This window comes from Schistocerca nitens, chromosome 4 (genome assembly GCF_023898315.1).
Source record: "Schistocerca nitens isolate TAMUIC-IGC-003100 chromosome 4, iqSchNite1.1, whole genome shotgun sequence".
Classification (NCBI taxonomy): Eukaryota; Metazoa; Arthropoda; class Insecta; order Orthoptera; family Acrididae; genus Schistocerca; species Schistocerca nitens.
In genome coordinates this window covers 551,045,807-551,065,454 of record NC_064617.1, presented here as the reverse complement: position 1 = coordinate 551,065,454, position 19,648 = coordinate 551,045,807, and the positions used below count along the sequence as shown (strand labels likewise).

Sequence of the window (19,648 nt, the reverse complement as noted above, 5' to 3'; positions counted from 1 at the left end):
AGATATGACAGCAATGCACACACAGTCGACAACTAATTACTCCAGCTTTGAACGAACCTGGAAGAAAAGGACGGTTCAGTTGACGCTCGACCCACAGAATTTCGTTTTCTTACATAAACTGTAAATCTTGTCTTATATGTAATTTAGAAATATTATTACTTGTGTGTCTGTTTCCTCGTATTTTGTGTGTTCCTGTACCATTCATTCGATAAGAAACTTCGGACAGTTGTAGTGCATACACTTGTGAAGGTTTCTGTAGGGGTAAGATCCATCTACCACGCGTGAATACACTATGTGATCAAAAGTATCCGGACACCTGCCTGAAAATTAAAGTAAGCTTTTGGCGTCCTCCATCGATAATGCTGGAATCCAATATGATGTTGGCCCACCCTTAGTCTTGATGACAGCTTCCACTCTCGCAGGCATACGTGCAATCAGGTGCTGCAAGGTTTCTTGGGGAATGGCAGCCAATTCTTCACCGAGTGCTGCATCGAGGAGAGGTATCGATGTCGGTAGGTGAGGCCTGGCACGAAATCGGCGTTCCAAAACATCCCAAAGCTGTTCTATAGGATTCAGCTCAGAACTCTGTGCAGGACAGTCCATTACAGAGATGTTAATGTCGTGTTACCACTCCGCCACAGGCCGTGCATTATAAACAGGTGCTCGATCGTGCTGAAAGATTCCGCCGCCATCCCCGAATTGCTCTTCAACAGTAGGAAGCAAGAAGGTGCTTAAAACATCAATGTGGGCCTGTGCTGTGATAGTGTCACGAAAACAACAAGGGGTGGAAGCCCTCTCCGTGGAAAACACGATTACACCACAACACCACCGCCTCCGAATTTTACGATTGGAATTACACATGCTGGCAGATGACGTTCACCGTGCATTCGCCATACCCATACCCTGGCATCGGATCGCCACATTGTGTACCGTGTTTCGCCACTCCATACAAGGTTTTTCCACTGCTCAATCGTCCAATGTTTATGCTCCTTACACTAAGTGAAGCATAGTTTAGCATTTACCACCATGATGTGTGGTTTATGAGCAGCAGCTTTACCATGAAATTCAAGTTTTCTTACCTCCCGCCTAACGGTTATACTACTTGCAGTGGATCCTGATGCAGCTTAGAATTCCTATGTGCTGGTCTGGACAGATGTTTGCCTATTACACATTACGAACCTCTTCAACTGTCGGCGGTGTCTGTCAGTCAACAGACGAGTTCGGTCTGTATGCTTTAGTGCTGTACGTGACCCTTAACGTTTCCACTTCACTATCACATCGGAAACAGTGGGCATAGGGATGCTTAGGAGTGTGGAAATCTCGCGTGCACACGTATGACACAAGTGACACCCAATCACCTGATCACGTTCGAAGTACGTGAGTTCCGCGGACCGCCCCATTCTGCTGTCTCACGATGTCTAATGACTACTGAGGTCGCTGATGTGGAGTATCTGGCCGTAGGTGGCAGCAAAATGCACCTAATATGAAAAACGTGTGTTTTTGGGGGTGTCCGGATACTTTTGATCACATAGTGTATGAGGATGAATGGATGTCTTAGAAAATTAGCTCAGGAACGTCTGGAGCAATTGCAATAAAATTTTGTATACGTATCACATTATTTGTAAAAATTATCTATATAAAAATATCGTGGGGGCAGTGTACCGTAAGTAGCTGTAGATGTGAGGCGGGGTCGAGAAGACACGATATGTTAAAATCTTCCATACGCACCGGAACTGGTTTAAAACACATACTGGTGAAAGCCAAGACTCCTCTAGCATCCCTGCAACTAAGGTTTTGGGGTGGAAAGGTGTGTGACAAACGCTTAACTCAGAAACTACTGAAACCAAATTTTTTATACTGATGATTCAGTATGCGGGAGTCAGATACCCCTACTACTGCAAGGGGTGCAGGTGAATTTGAGATGGAGCGACATGTAGAAACGTCCGAAAACGATCTTTCCTGTAATAAAATTTAGTTTGAAGGAAATTCAAACTTCGGTGTTATAGTAGTAAATAGCTTTACTGGTTCAAGTCACGGCCGGTTTTCGGGTAATTGTAAGTCGACTTTCAGGTGTACAGGAACCGTGGATCCGGAATCTCGGCTTCACGTGCGTCACCTGGCCGCAGCCTAGCTAGCGTTCACTGTGCGCGGTGGCTCGGTTTCCGTACACCTGAAGGCGGACTTAACAAGTGATTTTGAACCAATAAAGCTATTTACAGCTGGACCAGTTATTTATCTGACTTGGAACACTTCATAAGTATGAATCACAATCTCATTTGTATTGTTCAGTTGCATCTCTAGAGCTGCATGGTGTAAAACAGAGCAGAGTAGATAGTTCCCTAAGAGAGTCTTTTTCTCGAAATGACAATCAGTTACTGACAGAATTATAACTTTTCTCCGAATTCAGATGAAACCGCAGGGCCATGCGGTTCTAGGCGCTGCAGTCTGGAACCCAGCGACCGCTACGGTCGCAGGTTCGAATCCTGCCTCGGGCATGGATGTGGGTTATGTCCTTAGGTTAGTTAGGTTTAATTAGTTCTAAGTTCTAGGTGACTGATGATCCCAGAAGTTAAGTCTCATAGTGCTCAGAGCCATCTGAACTATTTTGAAACCATCGGACGAAATTCATTAGAGACGAAATATGTGACCGGGTATGTATGAAATATATTAAATGTATGTCAAATATACACAGGACGGCCAGAAACAGTCTGAAAAGCTTGTAAGAATGATGCAGAGTAGGTTGTGCTGAGAAATAATTGTTAGGAAAAAAGTTCGATACGTTGCGCCATTTGCGAGTTAATCAGCGTTCAAGTTAGCCAATCGTTACGGGCGTTGCGACCGTTAACTGAAGCAACCTACCAGATGCAATTTAGTGTCAGTTGTTCTCATAGCTTACACGATAGCTCAAAAGACTCGTCATCCTCTGGCTCCAGTTCGGTCCTTACTAGCGCCTCAAGGCTAATTTTTATATCTTTCTCTTGCCTGGGTTTAGACAACTAAACAAAAAACCCGTTTGACGACATCTTGTTTTCGGGTCGCTTTAAACGGCGCATCGAGGGGGGTGGCGCAGTGGTTAGCACACTATACCCGCATGCGGGAGGACGACGGTTCAAACTCGCTTCCGGATTTAGGTTATTCGTGGTTTCTCCGAATCACTCAGGGCAAACGCTGGGATGTTTCCTATGAAAGGAGACAGCCGATTTCCTTCCCCACGTTATACAAAATCCGAGCTTGTTAACGAGTCGTTAAACCCAATCGTCCTTCCTTTGTATTTGCGCGCGCAACAGACTGATGGCTGATATCAATGCTAATTAACTTGCATAGGGACCAACGTATCAAAATTTTTCTTAACTATTTCCCCTCAGCACAACCTTCCCTGAAACGCTCATACAGACTGTTCCTAACCGCCCTGTGTATAAGGATGCAACGTACGTGACATATGAGTAAGCAAGTGAAGCCACGGGAAAATAGCTAGTCTTCAATAAAGGCAGTCCGAAAATTTACGCTATACGTAGAAGAATGGATATAAATCTTTGGTGTCCTCACATTAACCCTACGTGGATTTACAGAGCAACTCTAAACAGAAACAGAAGTGAATGAAAGTGACACTTTTCGATGAGCTAAGGCGGAAATGTGAATTGATGAGTGATATCAGTAGCGAAATTCATTGTATTTGTACGGTTCTAAAACGTTTCTACGTCTTCACAGTTTCATAAGTGTACAGCATTACCATTCACTGTTTTGAATACATTACTAAAATATCTTTCAAGAAATAAAATCTTACACAAAATCAAATAAATGTAGATAGCTTACTTGCAGAAGGCAATTTAACACACTACATAGAAAGTAGGGAAGCTATCCTTTACCAATGAACTAGCAATCGACTCCGGAGAATTCCCTAAAAAACAGAGAAAATGGTTCTGGATTACTTACGTTCACAAGAGCGTCAGCATCGTCCGTAGAGATAGTATCGTTGCCGAAGTAGAACTCTCTCAGCTTGAGAGCTGCTTCTTGTTGCTGCTCTGCAGTCGAGAGGTGTAAACAGGGTGCCAGCGACTCGACAAATTGGCTGTTGAGTGTCTCGATTTGTTCTGTGTTGTTTAATATCTTGTAGCCTGTCAGATTACCATAGAGAAGCATTAGCAGTTAATTAGTGATAGGGATATATCCATACTAAAATTCTACTCATGCATCCAAATTGCTGAAAAAAATAATAAACAGAAGAATGGAAAATAATATTGAAGATATTTTAGACAGCAATCAGTATGGCGTTAGGAAAGGTACACAGATATGACTCTGACATTGCGGTTGATAATAGAAGAAGAATTAAGGCAAAAACTAAGACACATTATAGGGATTTTCGACCTGAAAAAAGCGTACTACGATATCAAAAGGTGCAAGATGTGTGAATTCTGAAAAAATAGGGGTAAGATATAGGGAAAGAACGGTAATGTACAATACGTACATGTGCCAAGAGGTAACAATAAGAGTACGAGACGAAGAACGAAGTTCTCAAATTAAAAAGGGTGTTAGACAAGGAACGAAACCTGAGTGCAGTTAAATTTTGAAACTTTAATTTATCTGGAATATTGGTTATAAAATTTACTACTTTTGAACTGAAATATTTATCTATTTTACGTTAAACCTTTTAGCAAACTCAAATATGAGGTATATAAGCTACCGTAACATTAATTTAAATGTAGCACGCCAATACAAAACTCTATTGCACTATGTGGCTAAAATAGCCATGATGTTTTTAATTACTTTAGAAAACTCGATTACGAAAATTTACTTTCGCTGAAACATGTTCTCAACAAATTTAAACGACCATAGAATTTACTAACAATGTTAAGCTGAAAGGGAGCTTTCGACATCGTATTCTTACGCTGTTTATGATGACAAGTTTCCTTCATAATCTTGAACTTCTATAAAACATTTATACACACAGACTTAAGACTTGCATTTACAGGAAACTTGCTAAGGCAAATAACAATTTAAAGGCAATTTATCTGAATTACTCTGTTTTCCAAGACTGCATCGCATATTTTGAAATACTAACTGAACTCTGTCAAAATTCTGGAAATGGTTAACAAACATGAGAACTGCCTTGCTTTGAGAATGTAGGCGTTGGGATGCTGCTATTGAGATGATGTTGCTAAATACTGGTGTCTTCACCTCTCAATACGTGTGGCTATTATTACACCAAGCCCTCCTTCTCGCAGACGTCGTTACACTCTTGGTAACCGCGCTCAACATTGCCATTAATTTTAGATCGGAATATCTTGCATTTCGCAACTCAGAAAATAGAGAAAACTTTTCCCGTCATCTGCTGCTGATACCACTACGATAATAGGGCAGGTCGCAATAACTCTAACCTCTCAACATTAGTCACGTGAGGACGGAACTCTACTCGCGTCTGCATCTTTGTTTGGTCACGCGGTTCCTTCTTTTATAAGCTATGAAAAATTCTTAACGTAAATTTGGGTTACGTTACATCATTTACTGCTACGATTGTGATAAATCGTAAGTCATCTAATGTTGTTGCAGTTGGACGGAATATTTCGCAAACCTCGTCAGTAAATTACATACCGTAAGATATGCGCATGATAGAACCTTGGAGGTGAATTATACCATCCGAGAACGGTTCTCCCCTTATGGTTGATCCATCTTTGATGTTGTACAGTTGACAAAAAACACTCACCACGAATCTGTCTGAATTGCAGTTAACGGCGTTTGTTTCCTTGAATGGTCACCCATTGTCTAATGAACGTGCTAAGTGTACCAGAGACAAAGTCATCGGCAACAACAGGAACCGACCGTTTACAACAAGCGTCGAGCAAAATTTTTAATTTCATCCCAAGTTTCTATCTTCATTCGTGTAGAAGACATACTCTTGCGGAATCGTCTGAACCTTTTTGAAGTGCCCTTTATTTAGTAGGCACATAGTCACTGTGTTGCCCACGATCTCCTGAGTCAGATCTCATACATGTTTTCTGTCGCAATCTATTCGTCCACTACCAATGCGTTAACTACCATCAAATATTTGACAGCATAAACGTCGAAAAGGAATAGCTCATTACTTCAACACGGTTGATAGCTCTTTGCCAAGGCAACAAGTTTTATTCTTCGTCTGTCTGCGTAATGCCTATTATAGTCGTAGACTTTAGTCTCCGTTAGATCAGCAACATGTAAAAGTAGTTATTCAGCGGATCACAATCTATTGTTCAGTAATTCATATAGGAGAGATGAGTGAATGGCCATTGTTTGAATTACTAGATACTAGTAGAGAAACCGATGCAATAATCTGTCCAATTGTCTCACACTGAAGTAACGTAGATTGCCGTTGTACCACTGAGGTACGAACCCGATTCTCCGGAAGTGACTCCTGTAATAATGGGCACTCTGTGGAAACGGCCGTCGATGAGCGTCTGGATTGAAGACTCTGTGAGGAAGGCGCCTTCGAGGTTTGGTTCCACGTGTGGTGCCCACACGATGTAGGTAAATAAAACCTTCAGCTGTAACCAAAAGTAGCGATTAACAGGAAGTGTTCCTTTATTTCAGTTTAAAAGTATCTTTTATTGATTACATGAAACATGTTTTATTTTCTGGGAAAAGTGTTGTGATCTGAAACAAGTGTATCGAAAATTGTCACAAGAACATTTAGTAGATATTTGTCCTGGTAATACTATCCACAGTTTGTGAAAGAATTATGCCAACGTACAAAAACATAAACTGTCGCACTGACGGAATGAACCTGTCCCTCTAATCTCTGTGCCAATAACGCTGTGCGACTATGATTTTCTTACTCATGTCATTTAATACATCTTTATCGAAGAGTAAAAGAAACAGGAGTGATGTTGCTCGTTGTCAAGCTGTGACAGCCCATGTCACTCCAGAAAGGCAGTCTGCTAAAGTATGTTTCTTTTCAATAAGTAGGCCACAGTGCAACAAATTACCAGACCCAATCCATCGAGTAGCCACACAATCTTGTTTCTAGATACGGAAGCTGCTGTCATAAGAATGTATAATACTTCAGGATAGTATATGTATCAGCGTAGTTAACAATCCCCTCCTGGTTTTTAGAAATATAATTATAACGATAGGCATACAGAACATTACTCCAGTAGGCAAACTGAAACCTTTCATAGGGAATGTTTAAAGTCTGCTGAACACAGTGGTTCTCTTAGGTACTACCCATCTCATTACAGAATTTCAGCTACATGTCGTGTCACTTTAAAGAGGTCCTGGATTGATATAGCAGTTATATATAATACCTATGTCGGCTGTGTTGGGGTCTTTCTTAACATAGATTGTCTACCACATGCCTGTCACCACCTCTCTTTTTAGTATTCTTCATTATGTGCAGCTGTCACTCTCCCCCAGTTTTTCTTGAGTGATGAAGTATGTGGTACTGCATCCCCCCATAACAAATAATCCTTTAAACCTACAGAATGTTCACCCCAACTTTCACCCTTGTGATTATAAAATGTAACTCACTTGTGATAAATAACCAGTGCTGAAACACAGCAATTGAAGCTGGTGTGTAAACACAGATTTCCACGTAGTTTATAGGAAAATAATGAAGATAATAGGTAGACAGAACATAGTTTACAACCTTTCCTCAGTCCTGATTGTCTGAAATTTGTACACACACACACACACACACACACACACACACACACACACACACACACATATATATATATATATATATATATATATATATATATATATATATATATATATATATATCCCGAGGGCATGCAGCTTTACTGTATCATTAAGTGATAATGGCGTCCTCTTGGGTAAAATATTCCGGAGGGAAAATAGTCCCCCATTCGGATCTTCGGGCGGGGACTACTCAGGAGGACGTCGTTATTAGGAGAAAGAAAACTGGCGTTCTACGGATCGGAGCGTGGAATGTCAGATCCCTTAATCTGGCAGGTAGGTCAGAGACTGTAATGGATAGGTTAAAGTTAGATATAGTGGGAATTAGTGAAGTTCGGTGGCAGGAGGAACAATACTTTTGGTCAGGTGAATACAGGGTTATAAATACAAAATCAAATAGGGGTAACGCAGGAGTGGGTTTAATAATGAATAAACAAATAAGAGTGCGGGTAAGCTACTACAAACAGCATAGTGAACGCATTATTGTGGCCCGGATAGACACGAAGCCCATGCCTACTACAGTAGTACAAATTTATATGCAACTAGCTCTGCAGATCATAAAGAAATTGATGAAATGTATGATGAGATAAAAGAAATTATTCAGGTAGTGAAGGGAGACGAAAATTTAATAGTCATGGGTGACTGGAATTCGACAGTTGGAAAAGGAATAGAAGGAAACGTAGTAGATGAATATGGAACGAAAGAGGAAGCCACCTGGTAGAATTCTGCACAGAGCATAACTTAATCATAGCTAACATTTGGTTCAAGAGTCATGCAAGAAGGTTGTGTACATGGAAGAACCCTGGAGATACTAAACGGTTTCAGATAGATTATATAATGGTAAGACAAGGATTTAGGAACCAGGTTTTAAATTGTATGACATTTCCAGGGGCAGATGTGGACTCTGACCACAATCTATTGGTTATGAACTGTAGATTAAAACTGAAGAAACTGCAAAAAGGTGGGAATTTAAGGAGATGGGACCTGGATAAACTGAAAGAAGGTTGTACAGAGTATCAGGGAGAGCATAAGCGAACAATTGACAGGAATGGGGGAATGAAATACAGTAGAAGAAGCATGGGTAGCTTTGAGCAATGAAACAGTGAAGGCAGCAGAGGATCAAGTACGTAAAAAGACGAGGGCTAGTAGAAATCCTTGGGTAACAGAAGAGATGCTGAATTTAATTGATGAAAGGAGAAAATACAAAAATGCATTAATTGAAGCAGGCGAAAAGGAATACAAACGTCTCAAAAATGAGATCGAGAAAAAGTGCAAAATGGCTAAGCAGGGATGGCTAGAGGACAAATGTAAGGATGTAGAGGCTTATCTTACAAGGGGTAAGATAGATACTGCCTACAGGAAAATTAAAGAGACCTTTGGAGATAAGAGAACCACTTGCATGAATATCAAGAGCTCAGATGGAAACACAGTTATAAGCAAAGAAGGGAAAGTAGAAAGATGGAAGGAGTATGTAGAGGGTCTATACAAGGGCGATGTTCTTGAGGACAGTAATATGGAAATGGAAGAGGATGTAGATGAAGACGAAATGGGAGATATGATACTGCGTGAACAGTTTGACAGACCTAAGCCGAAACAAGGCCCCAGGAGTAGACAACATTCCATTAGAACTACTGACGGCCTTGGGAGAGCCAGTCCTGACAAAACTCTACCGTCTGGTGAGCAAGATGTATGAGACAGTCGAAATTCCCTCAGACGTCAAGAAGAATATAATAATTCCAATCCCAAATAAAGCAGGTCTTGACAGATGTGAAAATTACCGAACTATCAGTTTAATAAGTCACAGCTGCAAATTACTAACGCGAATTCTTTACAGGCGAATGGAAAAACTGGTAGAAGCCGACCTTGGGGAAGATCAGTTTGGATTCTGTAGAAATGTTGGAACACGTGAGGCAATACTGACCCTACGACTTATCTTAGAAGGCAAACCTACGTTTCTAGCATTTGTAGACTTAGAGAAAGCTTTTGACAATGTTGAGTGGAATACTCTCTTTCAAATTCTGAAGGTGGCAGGGGTAAAGTACAGGAAGCGAAAGGCTATTTACAATTTGTACAGAAACCAGATGGCAGATATAGCAGTCGAGGAAGATGAAAGGGAAGCAGTGGTTGCGAAGGGAGTGAGACAGGGCTGAAGCCTCTCCCCGATGCTATTTGTATATTGAGCAAGCAGTAAAGGAAACAAAAGAAAAATTTGGCGTAGGTATTAAAATCCACGGAGAAGAAATAAAAACTTTGAGGTTCGCCGATGACATTGTAAATCTGTCAGAAACAGCAAAGAGTAGTTGAACGGAATGGACAGTGTCTTGATAGGAGGGTATAAGATGAACATCAACAAAAGCAAAACAAGGATAATGGAATGTAGTCGAATTAAGTCGGGTGATGCTGAGGAAATTAGATTACGAAATGAGACACTTGAAGTAGTAAAGGAGTTTTGCTATGTGGGGAGCAAAATAATTGATGATGGTCGAAGTAGAGAGGATATAAAATGTAGACTGGCAATGGTAGGGAAAGCGTTTCTGAAGAAGAGAAATCTGTTAACATCGAGTATTGTTTTAAGTGTTAGGAAGTCGTTTCTGAAAGTATTTGTATGGGGTGTAGCCATGTATGGAAGTGAAACGTGGACGATGAATAGTTTAGACAAGAAGAGAACAGAAGCTTCCGAAATGTGGTGCTACAGAAGAATGCTGAAGATTACATGGGTAGATCACATAACGAATGAGGAGGTACTGAATAGAATTGGGGAGAAGAGGAGTTTGTGGCACAACTTGACTAGAAGAAGGGATCGGTTGGTAAGACATGTTCTGAGACATCGAGGGATCACCAATTTAGTATTGTAGGGCAGCGTGGATGGTAAAAATGGTAAAAATCGCAGAAGGAGACCAAGAGATGAATACACTAAGCAGATTCAGAAAGATGTAGACTGCAGTAGGTACCGGGAGATGAAGAAGCTAGCATAGGTAGAGTAACATGGAGAGCTGCATCAAACCAGTCTCAGGACTGAAGACCACAACAATATATATATATATATATATATATATATATATATATATATATATATATATATATATATATAGGGTGTTCCAAAAATGACCGGTATATTTGAAACGGCAATAAAAACTAAACGAGCTGCGATAGAAATACACCGTTTCTTGCAATATGCTTGGGACAACAGTACATTTTCAGGCGGACAAACTTTGGAAATTACAGTAGTTACAATTTTCAACAACAGATGGCGCTGCAAGTGATGTGAAAGATATAGAAGACAACGCAGTCTGTGGGTGCACCATTCTGTACGTCGTCTTTCTGCTGTAAGCGTGTGCTGTTCACAACGTGCAAGTGTGCTGTGGAGAACATGGTTTATTCCTTAGAACAGAGGATTTTTCTGGTGTTGGAATTCCACCGCCTAGAACACAGTGTTGTTGCAACAAGACGAAGTTTGCAACGGAGGTTTAATGTAACCAAAGGACCGAAAAGCGATACAATAAAGGATCTGTTTGAAAAATTTCAACGGACTGGGAACGTGACGGATGAACGTGCTGGAAAGGTAGGGCGACCGCGTACGGCAACCACAGAGGGCAACGTGCAGCTAGTGCAGCAGGTGATCCAACAGCGGCCTCGGGTTTCCGTTCGCCGTGTTGCAGCTGCGGTCCAAATGACGCCAACGTCCACGTATCGTCTCATGCGCCAGAGTTTACACCTCTATCCATACAAAATTCAAACGCGGCAACTCCTCAGCGCCGCTACCATTGCTGCACGAGAGACATTCGCTAACGATATAGTGCACAGGATTGATGACGGCGATATGCATGTGGGCAGCATTTGGTTTACTGACGAAGCTTATTTTTACCTGGACGGCTTCGTCAGTAAACAGAACTGGCGCATATGGGGAACTGAAAAGCCCCATGTTGCAGTCCCATCGTCCCTGCATCCTCACAAAGTACTGGTCTGGGCCGCCATTTCTTCCAAAGGAATCATTGGCCCATTTTTCAGATCCGAAACGATTACTGCATCACGCTATCTGGACATTCTTCGTGAATTTGTGGCGGTACAAACTGCCTTAGACGACACTGCGAACACCTCGTGGTTTATGCAAGATGGTGCCCGGCCACATCGCACGGCCGACGTCTTTACTTTCCTGAATGAATATTTCGATGATCGTGCGATTGCTTTGGGCTATCCGAAACATACAGGAGGCGGCGTGGATTGGCCTCCCTATTCGCCAGACATGAACCCCTGTGACTTCTTTCTGTGGGGACACTTGAAAGACCAGGTGTACCGCCAGAATCCAGAAACAATTGAACAGCTGAAGCGGTACATCTCATCTGCATGTGAAGCCATTCCGCCAGACACGTTGTCAAAGGTTTCGGGTAATTTCATTCAGAGACTACGCCATATTATTGCTACGCATGGTGGATATGTGGAAAATATCGTACTATAGAGTTTCCCAGACCGCAGCGCCATCTGTTGTTGACAATTGTAACTACTGTAATTTCGAAAGTTTGTCTGCCTGAAAATGTACTGTTGTCCCAAGCATATTGCAACAAACGGTGTATTTCTATCGCTGCTCGTTTAGTTTTTACTACCGTTTCAAATATACCGGTCATTTTTGAAACACCCTGTATATATATATATATATATATATATATATATATATATATATATATATATATATATAGTTTGTATTTGTTTAGATACTGAACTGCAGCAACTGACAAACATTATATCCTAGAATGCCAGCAGCCGCTCCACCAGACGACGTTGCAGCTTTAACGTTTGCTGAAATGGAGAGCAGAGGCAGCCTGAGATACTGCACAGTGATGAGTAATATTGGTGAGATTCACCAGGTCCATAGAGGAGACATCCTCGTAACTTTAGCCATCTCCAAGGAACTGACTTTAAAATCTGCAAATTTATGTGTCTAATGCGATCTAAACTGTGCAAAAAAATCCAAAAGACCAATTTATCTCCTATGTCCCACCGTGCATATAATTAAACTGAAAGAATGGCTCAAATTATGTTAAGTGACTTAAAATTATGCGAACGCCAAATAATAGTATTAGTTGCCAATCTCGGTCACAGATGTGAATGCAGGCAAAATGTGTGAAGTCATTACAACCCCTGTGGTTAGGTGGATGGTAACGTGTTTTTGTATGGATTAATTAGAATCAGTTACTGTAAATTGCAGTACTGTGATGGAGGAAACTTATTTTCTTGGTATATAATCTAGTGTCTGAGCCACAATTTCTGCACATTTTTATAGCCCTAATGGGTGTATTGTATCTCTCTAGAGGTGGGGAGTGACCTAAGAGGAAAGCAACTACATTGTTCTTATTCACTCATTCACCATTTTTCCATATTTTTCTATTTTTTCATTTGTTTTCTGTATATTACATTTGTTTACATAATTTTCAATGTTTTTCCGTATTCCATGTGTACATGTACAGGAATATTTGTGTTCTAATTGCTTACCCTACCAGGTTTCTTTGACATTCAACAGTGACTCTGATTCTCCCACCAAGCCAGAGTCTCTATAGTGTTTGCAAGATGTAGTGATGTCATAATCTATATCCTTGCTAGCGAACTACCTTACAATAGGTGCTACCTGACAAACCTTAGCTGTGGCATTACAATGTCACAGCGAGACCGCAAGTTACCTGCATGCATGTGCATTTGGTAGTAGTATAATAGACTCGGTCGAGTGAACATGTAGTAATGAAGGGTCTATGAAACCTCACCAGCTTCTACAATTACTTCGTAACTAAATAGTTACAGCTGTGCGAAGTTCAGTTTGGCAGTAGCTGAATGTTTTGTGTAATTGTGGCTGAAGTAAATCTCTCACCCTGTCGGCAGATAGCCAGGCACTAGGATCACAGTCAGATCTCTTAAATTTACGGGATGAGAGCTTGCAAGTGACGTACTGTGGCACGATACACATTTCTGATTTAATAATCTCGAAAAGGGACCGTATTAAACTATGCAAGGCACGAATAGGGTCTATATCACGTACACAAACTACAACGGTTCCTGATACTTGCACGTGAAGTGTCGTACATGTGAAAGCAGGACGAGGCATCACAACACATCAAAGATAGAGTCCAGTGAGGTACTTAATCAATCAGATACAAACGTGTCGCAAAACGCTTTACTGATGTAGAGGGTTGCATGTGAAATTGTTGCTTTCGACACTTTTGAGTAAAATCGAATTTGGCGCATGTGATGTGGATAAACTAATGTATTATGTCAGAAAGTGAGATTCAGTTTTACCAGATTGATGTAATACAAGTCATGGAGGAACAGGGCGAAACGAGCAGCGAACGGAATGTTAACGTATACAAACTGGGATAACAAATAAAAACGTAGATACAGATTTAGGAACCGCAGAAACGTCAGGAACTAATATAACAGTGTCTTGTCTAATGGACGAAACGGTATGTGTGGAAGATAACAAGATAGAACAGGTACTTACGGAGAAAATACTGGAGGCCAATTGAGTATAGATACGCAGACACTCTAAGCAACAATAATGGGTAAGATGGGGAACTTGTCCTACTTGAAAGAAATAGAGAAAAAGAGAGAGGAACATCAAGCTGAATGAGACAAGTAAAAACTGAGAAAGCATAATTCATCACTAAGTGGAATAAGCAGATCGAAACACACGAGGAATGGAGTCGCAATCATGAACTAAGAATACTACAGATTAAAGCAGTTGCGGCGGAGTCCACCGACAATTGTGCCCAGCTCAGCACACAACCAACAGTTGTACAAACGAGGCAAAAAACGTAGCATAAAATGAAACCGAATTAGTGGAAGAACTGAAGGGGAAATCGCTGAGGTCAAGTCTGAATTAGAAAAGACTACTGGCACTCTCACAACTAACAAGATGACTTCGTGATGGGTATTTTAGAGAAAGAAGCAACGAAGGGCAGTACAGGGGTAATCAACATACTACTAACTGGTTTGGTGTGAGTAAGACCTTTCGAAAGACACTGCTACAGGTCGCAACAGGGAGGAAGATTGCAGCCATCGGCTTCTCTTCATAGATTGAAAAGAGCGATTTCCGGAAATGGTCAGACACAGAAAAGACAGATTTTGCAGCGACGTAGATGGAAGAAGGGACAGCCAGCTGGGTAGATTCCCTGAAGTTAGGATGATGTACGACGCGTTAATATTGGTCACAGGGAAAGCAACAAGAGGTGAAGCATGAACTGACATACGAGCATGCAATAGACAGACTTCAACAAACAATGCTACGTACCAAAGCTGACAATTAGGCACACTAAAACACTCTTGGACTGTGGTGGAACTCCAGCTTCAGCTATCTCACATACAGCTTTATGTTTAGTGATTCCTACAAAACATTCTACCTTTCTATTGTTACTCTTAAAAAAGTACATGGACTAGTTGCGTTGCTTTACTTCTTCTTTATGTGTTAGTATTTCGTCTGTACCGAGCGCGTGGACGATTAGACGATGAATTATACACTTCTTCACTTGTTTCCTCTATTACGCTTGCAATTTCAATAATCATTAGAAATTTTTACTCAGAAAATCTTCTTTCAACTGTTGAAACAAGTCGGCCATGGGCGTGCCAAGTTAGCGCTTTGCAGATTTTCAGCATTCAATGTACATGATTAATGTGGGCATGTGCGCGTCTGTACATATGTAGATGCCTGAATATGCGTGCATGCCTATGTGTGTGTGTGTGTGTGTGTGTGTGTGTGTGTGTGTGTGTGTGTGCGTGCGTGTGTGTGTGTGTGTGTGTGGCACTTGTGTATGTGTGCGTGTGTGTGTGCGTTATCGCTAGTGAAAACATAACACGTACCTCATCCGTCAAGAGGACTGAGTCGCTTACGACCAGATCCGCTGCGTCGCGAGAACGCAGGAATTCAACCAGCTCCTGTGAATCATTCGTTTCCAAACCAAGGATCGAGCCCAGTCTGAAAGCGTTCCAGCGAGCCTGCTCCAAGGTATTTGGACGGCCGATGAAGTTGCCGCTCTGAATAATGATCCTCGAGAAGAGTCCTGTACAAATTCAGACCTATATCAAACAACATTCATAAAAATCTTAACATGAGACGTAGGAGATAGATACGAGGTGAATGATTATTTTGAAACTGTACTGTCCACACCTCATCATCATTTCCATCGTCATCATTATCATAACTGTACTTAAGGATTACGCCTTTCGGCCTGTTCTGCGTCAGAATTGCTGATGGCATGTCTTTAAGGGACGTCAAACGTTTCTCTTTCCTGTGGAGTCATATAGTTTTGCAGCGTTACTTATCCTGTTATTAGACATGCGTCAAACATAGTCTTCCAAAATCAGTCTGTATGGAATGGGATCGACATTTAGTTCTTATCTAGTCCAGTAACGAATATCACAGTTTGAAGCGGAGGAACTGCATCTCGGATGATACGATTCGTCATCACTGATCAGCTGTTAGAATCCAACATTCTCTGCCATACAGCAGAAAGGGCAAAGCTATTACTTCCTAATGTTTAATTAGCATTTCTATCAGTGAGTTATGTGTTAAAGTAAGTTGTGCCATTAAAAATATCTGACTAATTGCAGCTCTCCGTATTCATTCTTGGGAAATCTTAAATTGCCACGTAGACATTTAAACTTCGTTACTTGTTCAATTGTTTGTCCATCTATGATGATTTTAGCTCTTATGGGTTCCAGTTCTTGAAATTCCATCATATTTGTCACATGCTATTTTTCTCTGTCGATATCCCCATTCCTTATTTAGCGCCTATTTCGTTCACATTATGAATTGTAATTTGAGTTTTTTCTTTGGCTTCTCCTATTATAAGCTGATCATACGCAAGTACCTGCGTCAATGGTCTAATGCACGGCTTTCCGGGGTGGGAAGGAGCGCCTGGTCCCCGGCACGAATCCGCCCGGCGGACTTGTGTCGAGGTCCGGTGAGCCGGCCAGTCTGTGAATGGTTTTTAGGCAGTTTTCCATCTGCCTCGGCGAATGCGGTCTGCTTCCCTTTATTCCGCCTCAGCTACATGATGTCGGTGATTGCTGCGCAAACAAGTTCTCCACGTACGCGTACACCACCATTACTCTACCACACAAACATAGGGTTACGCTCGTCTGGTGCGAGGCGTTCCCTGGGGGAGGTGGAGTTGGTCCAGGGGGCCAAACCGCACAATAGCCCTGGGTTTCGGCGTGGGGCGGCGGAGGGGTGAAGTGGACTGCGGTAGCCGTAGTGGGGTTGTGGACCACTGCGGCTGCGGTCGGGACGGAGCCCCGCCGTCGTTTCTAGGTCCCCGGTTTGCATACAATACAATACCTATGTCAATTAAAATTATCACCACTTAACGTGTCGCTTAATATAATGAACCATTTTGAACGATATTGTCATTATAAGCACTGAAGAGGTTGTGGGCAGTGGACAGCTTTTTGCAACTACTTGATTACTACTGTCAGATTCTGCCATATTCGTTACAGTAAGGACCCTCATTTTGGTATTTTTGTATAATGGCTGAGTTGCTGTAATCAGATGTGCTGTAACTCCAGTTTCCTTTACTGATTCCGATAATATTTTCAGTTTAACCTCCTCCAGCGCCTTTTCACAGTCGATAAAAACATTATATATTGGTAATCTAATTCTCTTCTTCGACAGTTACTTGCGTCAAAGTGAATCTTTCTTTTCTAAAACTGTGTTGTAACTCCTACATACGTGCTTCCACGAATGCTTTTAATCGTTTTTTTATATATAATTCCAGCATACAGTTTTCAACAGAACTTTAGCAGAATCATTCCTCGGTAATTTGAGCATTGTGAGGTATCGCCTTTCTTGTAAGTAGCGCCTACAATAGCTTCAATTCTTTCATCTACGATATGTTCGCTCAGTCAGCAAACATACACTACATTTTAAAGTCATTCCTTTGGTTGATCAGACGCATGTTCATAATATCAGTGCACACAGACTTTTCCTTTTTTGTTTCTTTGGTCACTTTTTTGCAGTTTTTGCACTGTTATTAGATCTAAGGAGTCATAGGAATTGGTGTTTTATTCAGGAACTTCTTAATTTTCAGTCCATAAGCATTTAAGGTAGTATAAAAATTCCTTTTCTGATATTATATTTAATGAATCTCGTTCTTTTTTATTCAAGTTCTTCATAAAATTTGTACGCCGTGTTTTGACCTCCATGAATATCATGTTCTACTTTACATATCGATCCAAATTGCCCTGTTTAATTTGTGGTATTTCCTCCTTTTCTGAACGAGATGTATTTTTATAGCTCTCTCTGTAACTCATATTATTGGGTAATGACTAGGTTTTTTGATACTCCACTTTTGTTCATCAGCTTTACAACGATACTGGGCATTATGCTCTGTAGCTTGAATGGTTAGCTCGAGCCCCCACGTGCTATGCCGTGAAAAATTATATACAGGGTGGTCCGTTGATAGCTCCCCGGGCCAAATATCGCACGAAATAAGCATCAAACAAAAAAAGTACAAAGAACGAAACTCGTCTAGCGTGAAGGGGGAAACCAGATAGCGCTATGGTTGGCGCGCTACATGGCGCTGCCATAGGTCAAACGGATATCAACTGCGTTTTTTTAAATAGGAACCCCCATTTTTATTACATATTCGTGTAGTACGTAAAGAAATATGAATGTTTTAGTTGGACCACTTTTTTCGTTTTCTGATAGATGGCGCTGTAATACTCACCAACATATGGCTCACAATTTTAGACGAACAGTTGGTAACAGGTAGGTTTTTTAAATTAAAAATACAGAAATTAGGTACGTTTGAACATTTTATTTCGGTTGTTCCAATGTGATACATTTACCTTTGTGAACTTATCATTTCTGATAACGCAGGCTGTTACAGCGTGATTACCTGTAAATACCACATTAATGCAATAAATGCTCCAAATTATCTCCGTCAACCTCAATGCATTTGGCAATACGTGTAACGAGATTCCTCTCTACAGCGAGTAGTTCGCCTCCCGTAATGTTCAGACATGCACTGATAATGCGCTGACGCATGTTGTCAGGCGTTGTCGGTGGGTCACGATGGCAATTATCCTTCATCTTTTCCCACAGAAAGAAATCCGGGCACGTCAGATCCGGTGAACGTGCCGGCCATGGTATGGTGCTTCGACGACCAATCCACCTGTCATGAAATATGCTATTCAATACCGCTTCAACCGCACGCGAGCTATCTGCCGGACATCCATCATGTTGGAAGTACATCGCCATTCTGTCATGCAGTGAAACACCTTGTAGTAACATCGGTAGAACATTACGTAGGAAATCAGCATATATTGCACAATTTAGATTGCCATAGATAAAATGGGGGCCAATTATCCTTCCTCCCATAATGCTGCACCATACACTAACCCGCCAAGGTCGCTGATGTTCCACTTGTCGCAGCCGTCGTGGATTTTGCTTTGCCCAATAGTGCATATTATGCCGGTTTACGTTACCGCTCTTGGTGAATGACGCTTCGTCGCTCAATAGAACGCGTGCAAAAAATCTGTCGTCGTCCCGTAATTTCTCTTGTGCCCCTGTGCACGACGTTCAAAGTCGTCGCCATGCAATTCCTGGTGCACAGAAATATGCTATGGGTGCAATCGATGTTGATGTAGCATTCTCAACACCGACGTTTTTCAGATTCCCGATTCTCGTGCAATTTGTCTGCTGCTGATGTGCGGATTAGCCGCAACAGCAGCTAAAACACCTACTTGGGCATCATCATTTGTTGCAGGTCGTGGTTGACGTTTCACATGTGGCTGAACACTTCCTGTTTCCTTAAATAACGTAACTATCCAGCGAACGGTCCGGACACTTGGATAATGTCGTCCATGATACGGAGCAGCATACATAGCACAAGCCCGTTGGGCATTTTGATCACAATAGCAATACATCAACACGATATCGACCTTTTCCGAAATTGGTAAACGGTCCATTTTAACATGGGTAATGCATCACGAAGCAAAT

General features: G+C 41.5%; 1 protein-coding gene across 1 annotated transcript in view; it reads right to left on the bottom strand.

Annotated features, from left to right (window-relative positions):
• The window catches only part of LOC126251382 (venom carboxylesterase-6-like), a 147,783-nt gene that overhangs the window by 30,404 nt on the left and 97,731 nt on the right, over positions 1-19,648 (bottom strand). The window contains exons 5-7 of the mRNA XM_049951769.1: positions 15,508-15,707; positions 6,365-6,515; positions 3,934-4,115 (exon numbers count right to left, since the gene is read on the bottom strand). Coding sequence (XP_049807726.1) covers positions 3,934-4,115; positions 6,365-6,515; positions 15,508-15,707 — 533 coding nt within the window. The remainder of the gene's footprint in view (positions 1-3,933; positions 4,116-6,364; positions 6,516-15,507; positions 15,708-19,648) is intronic.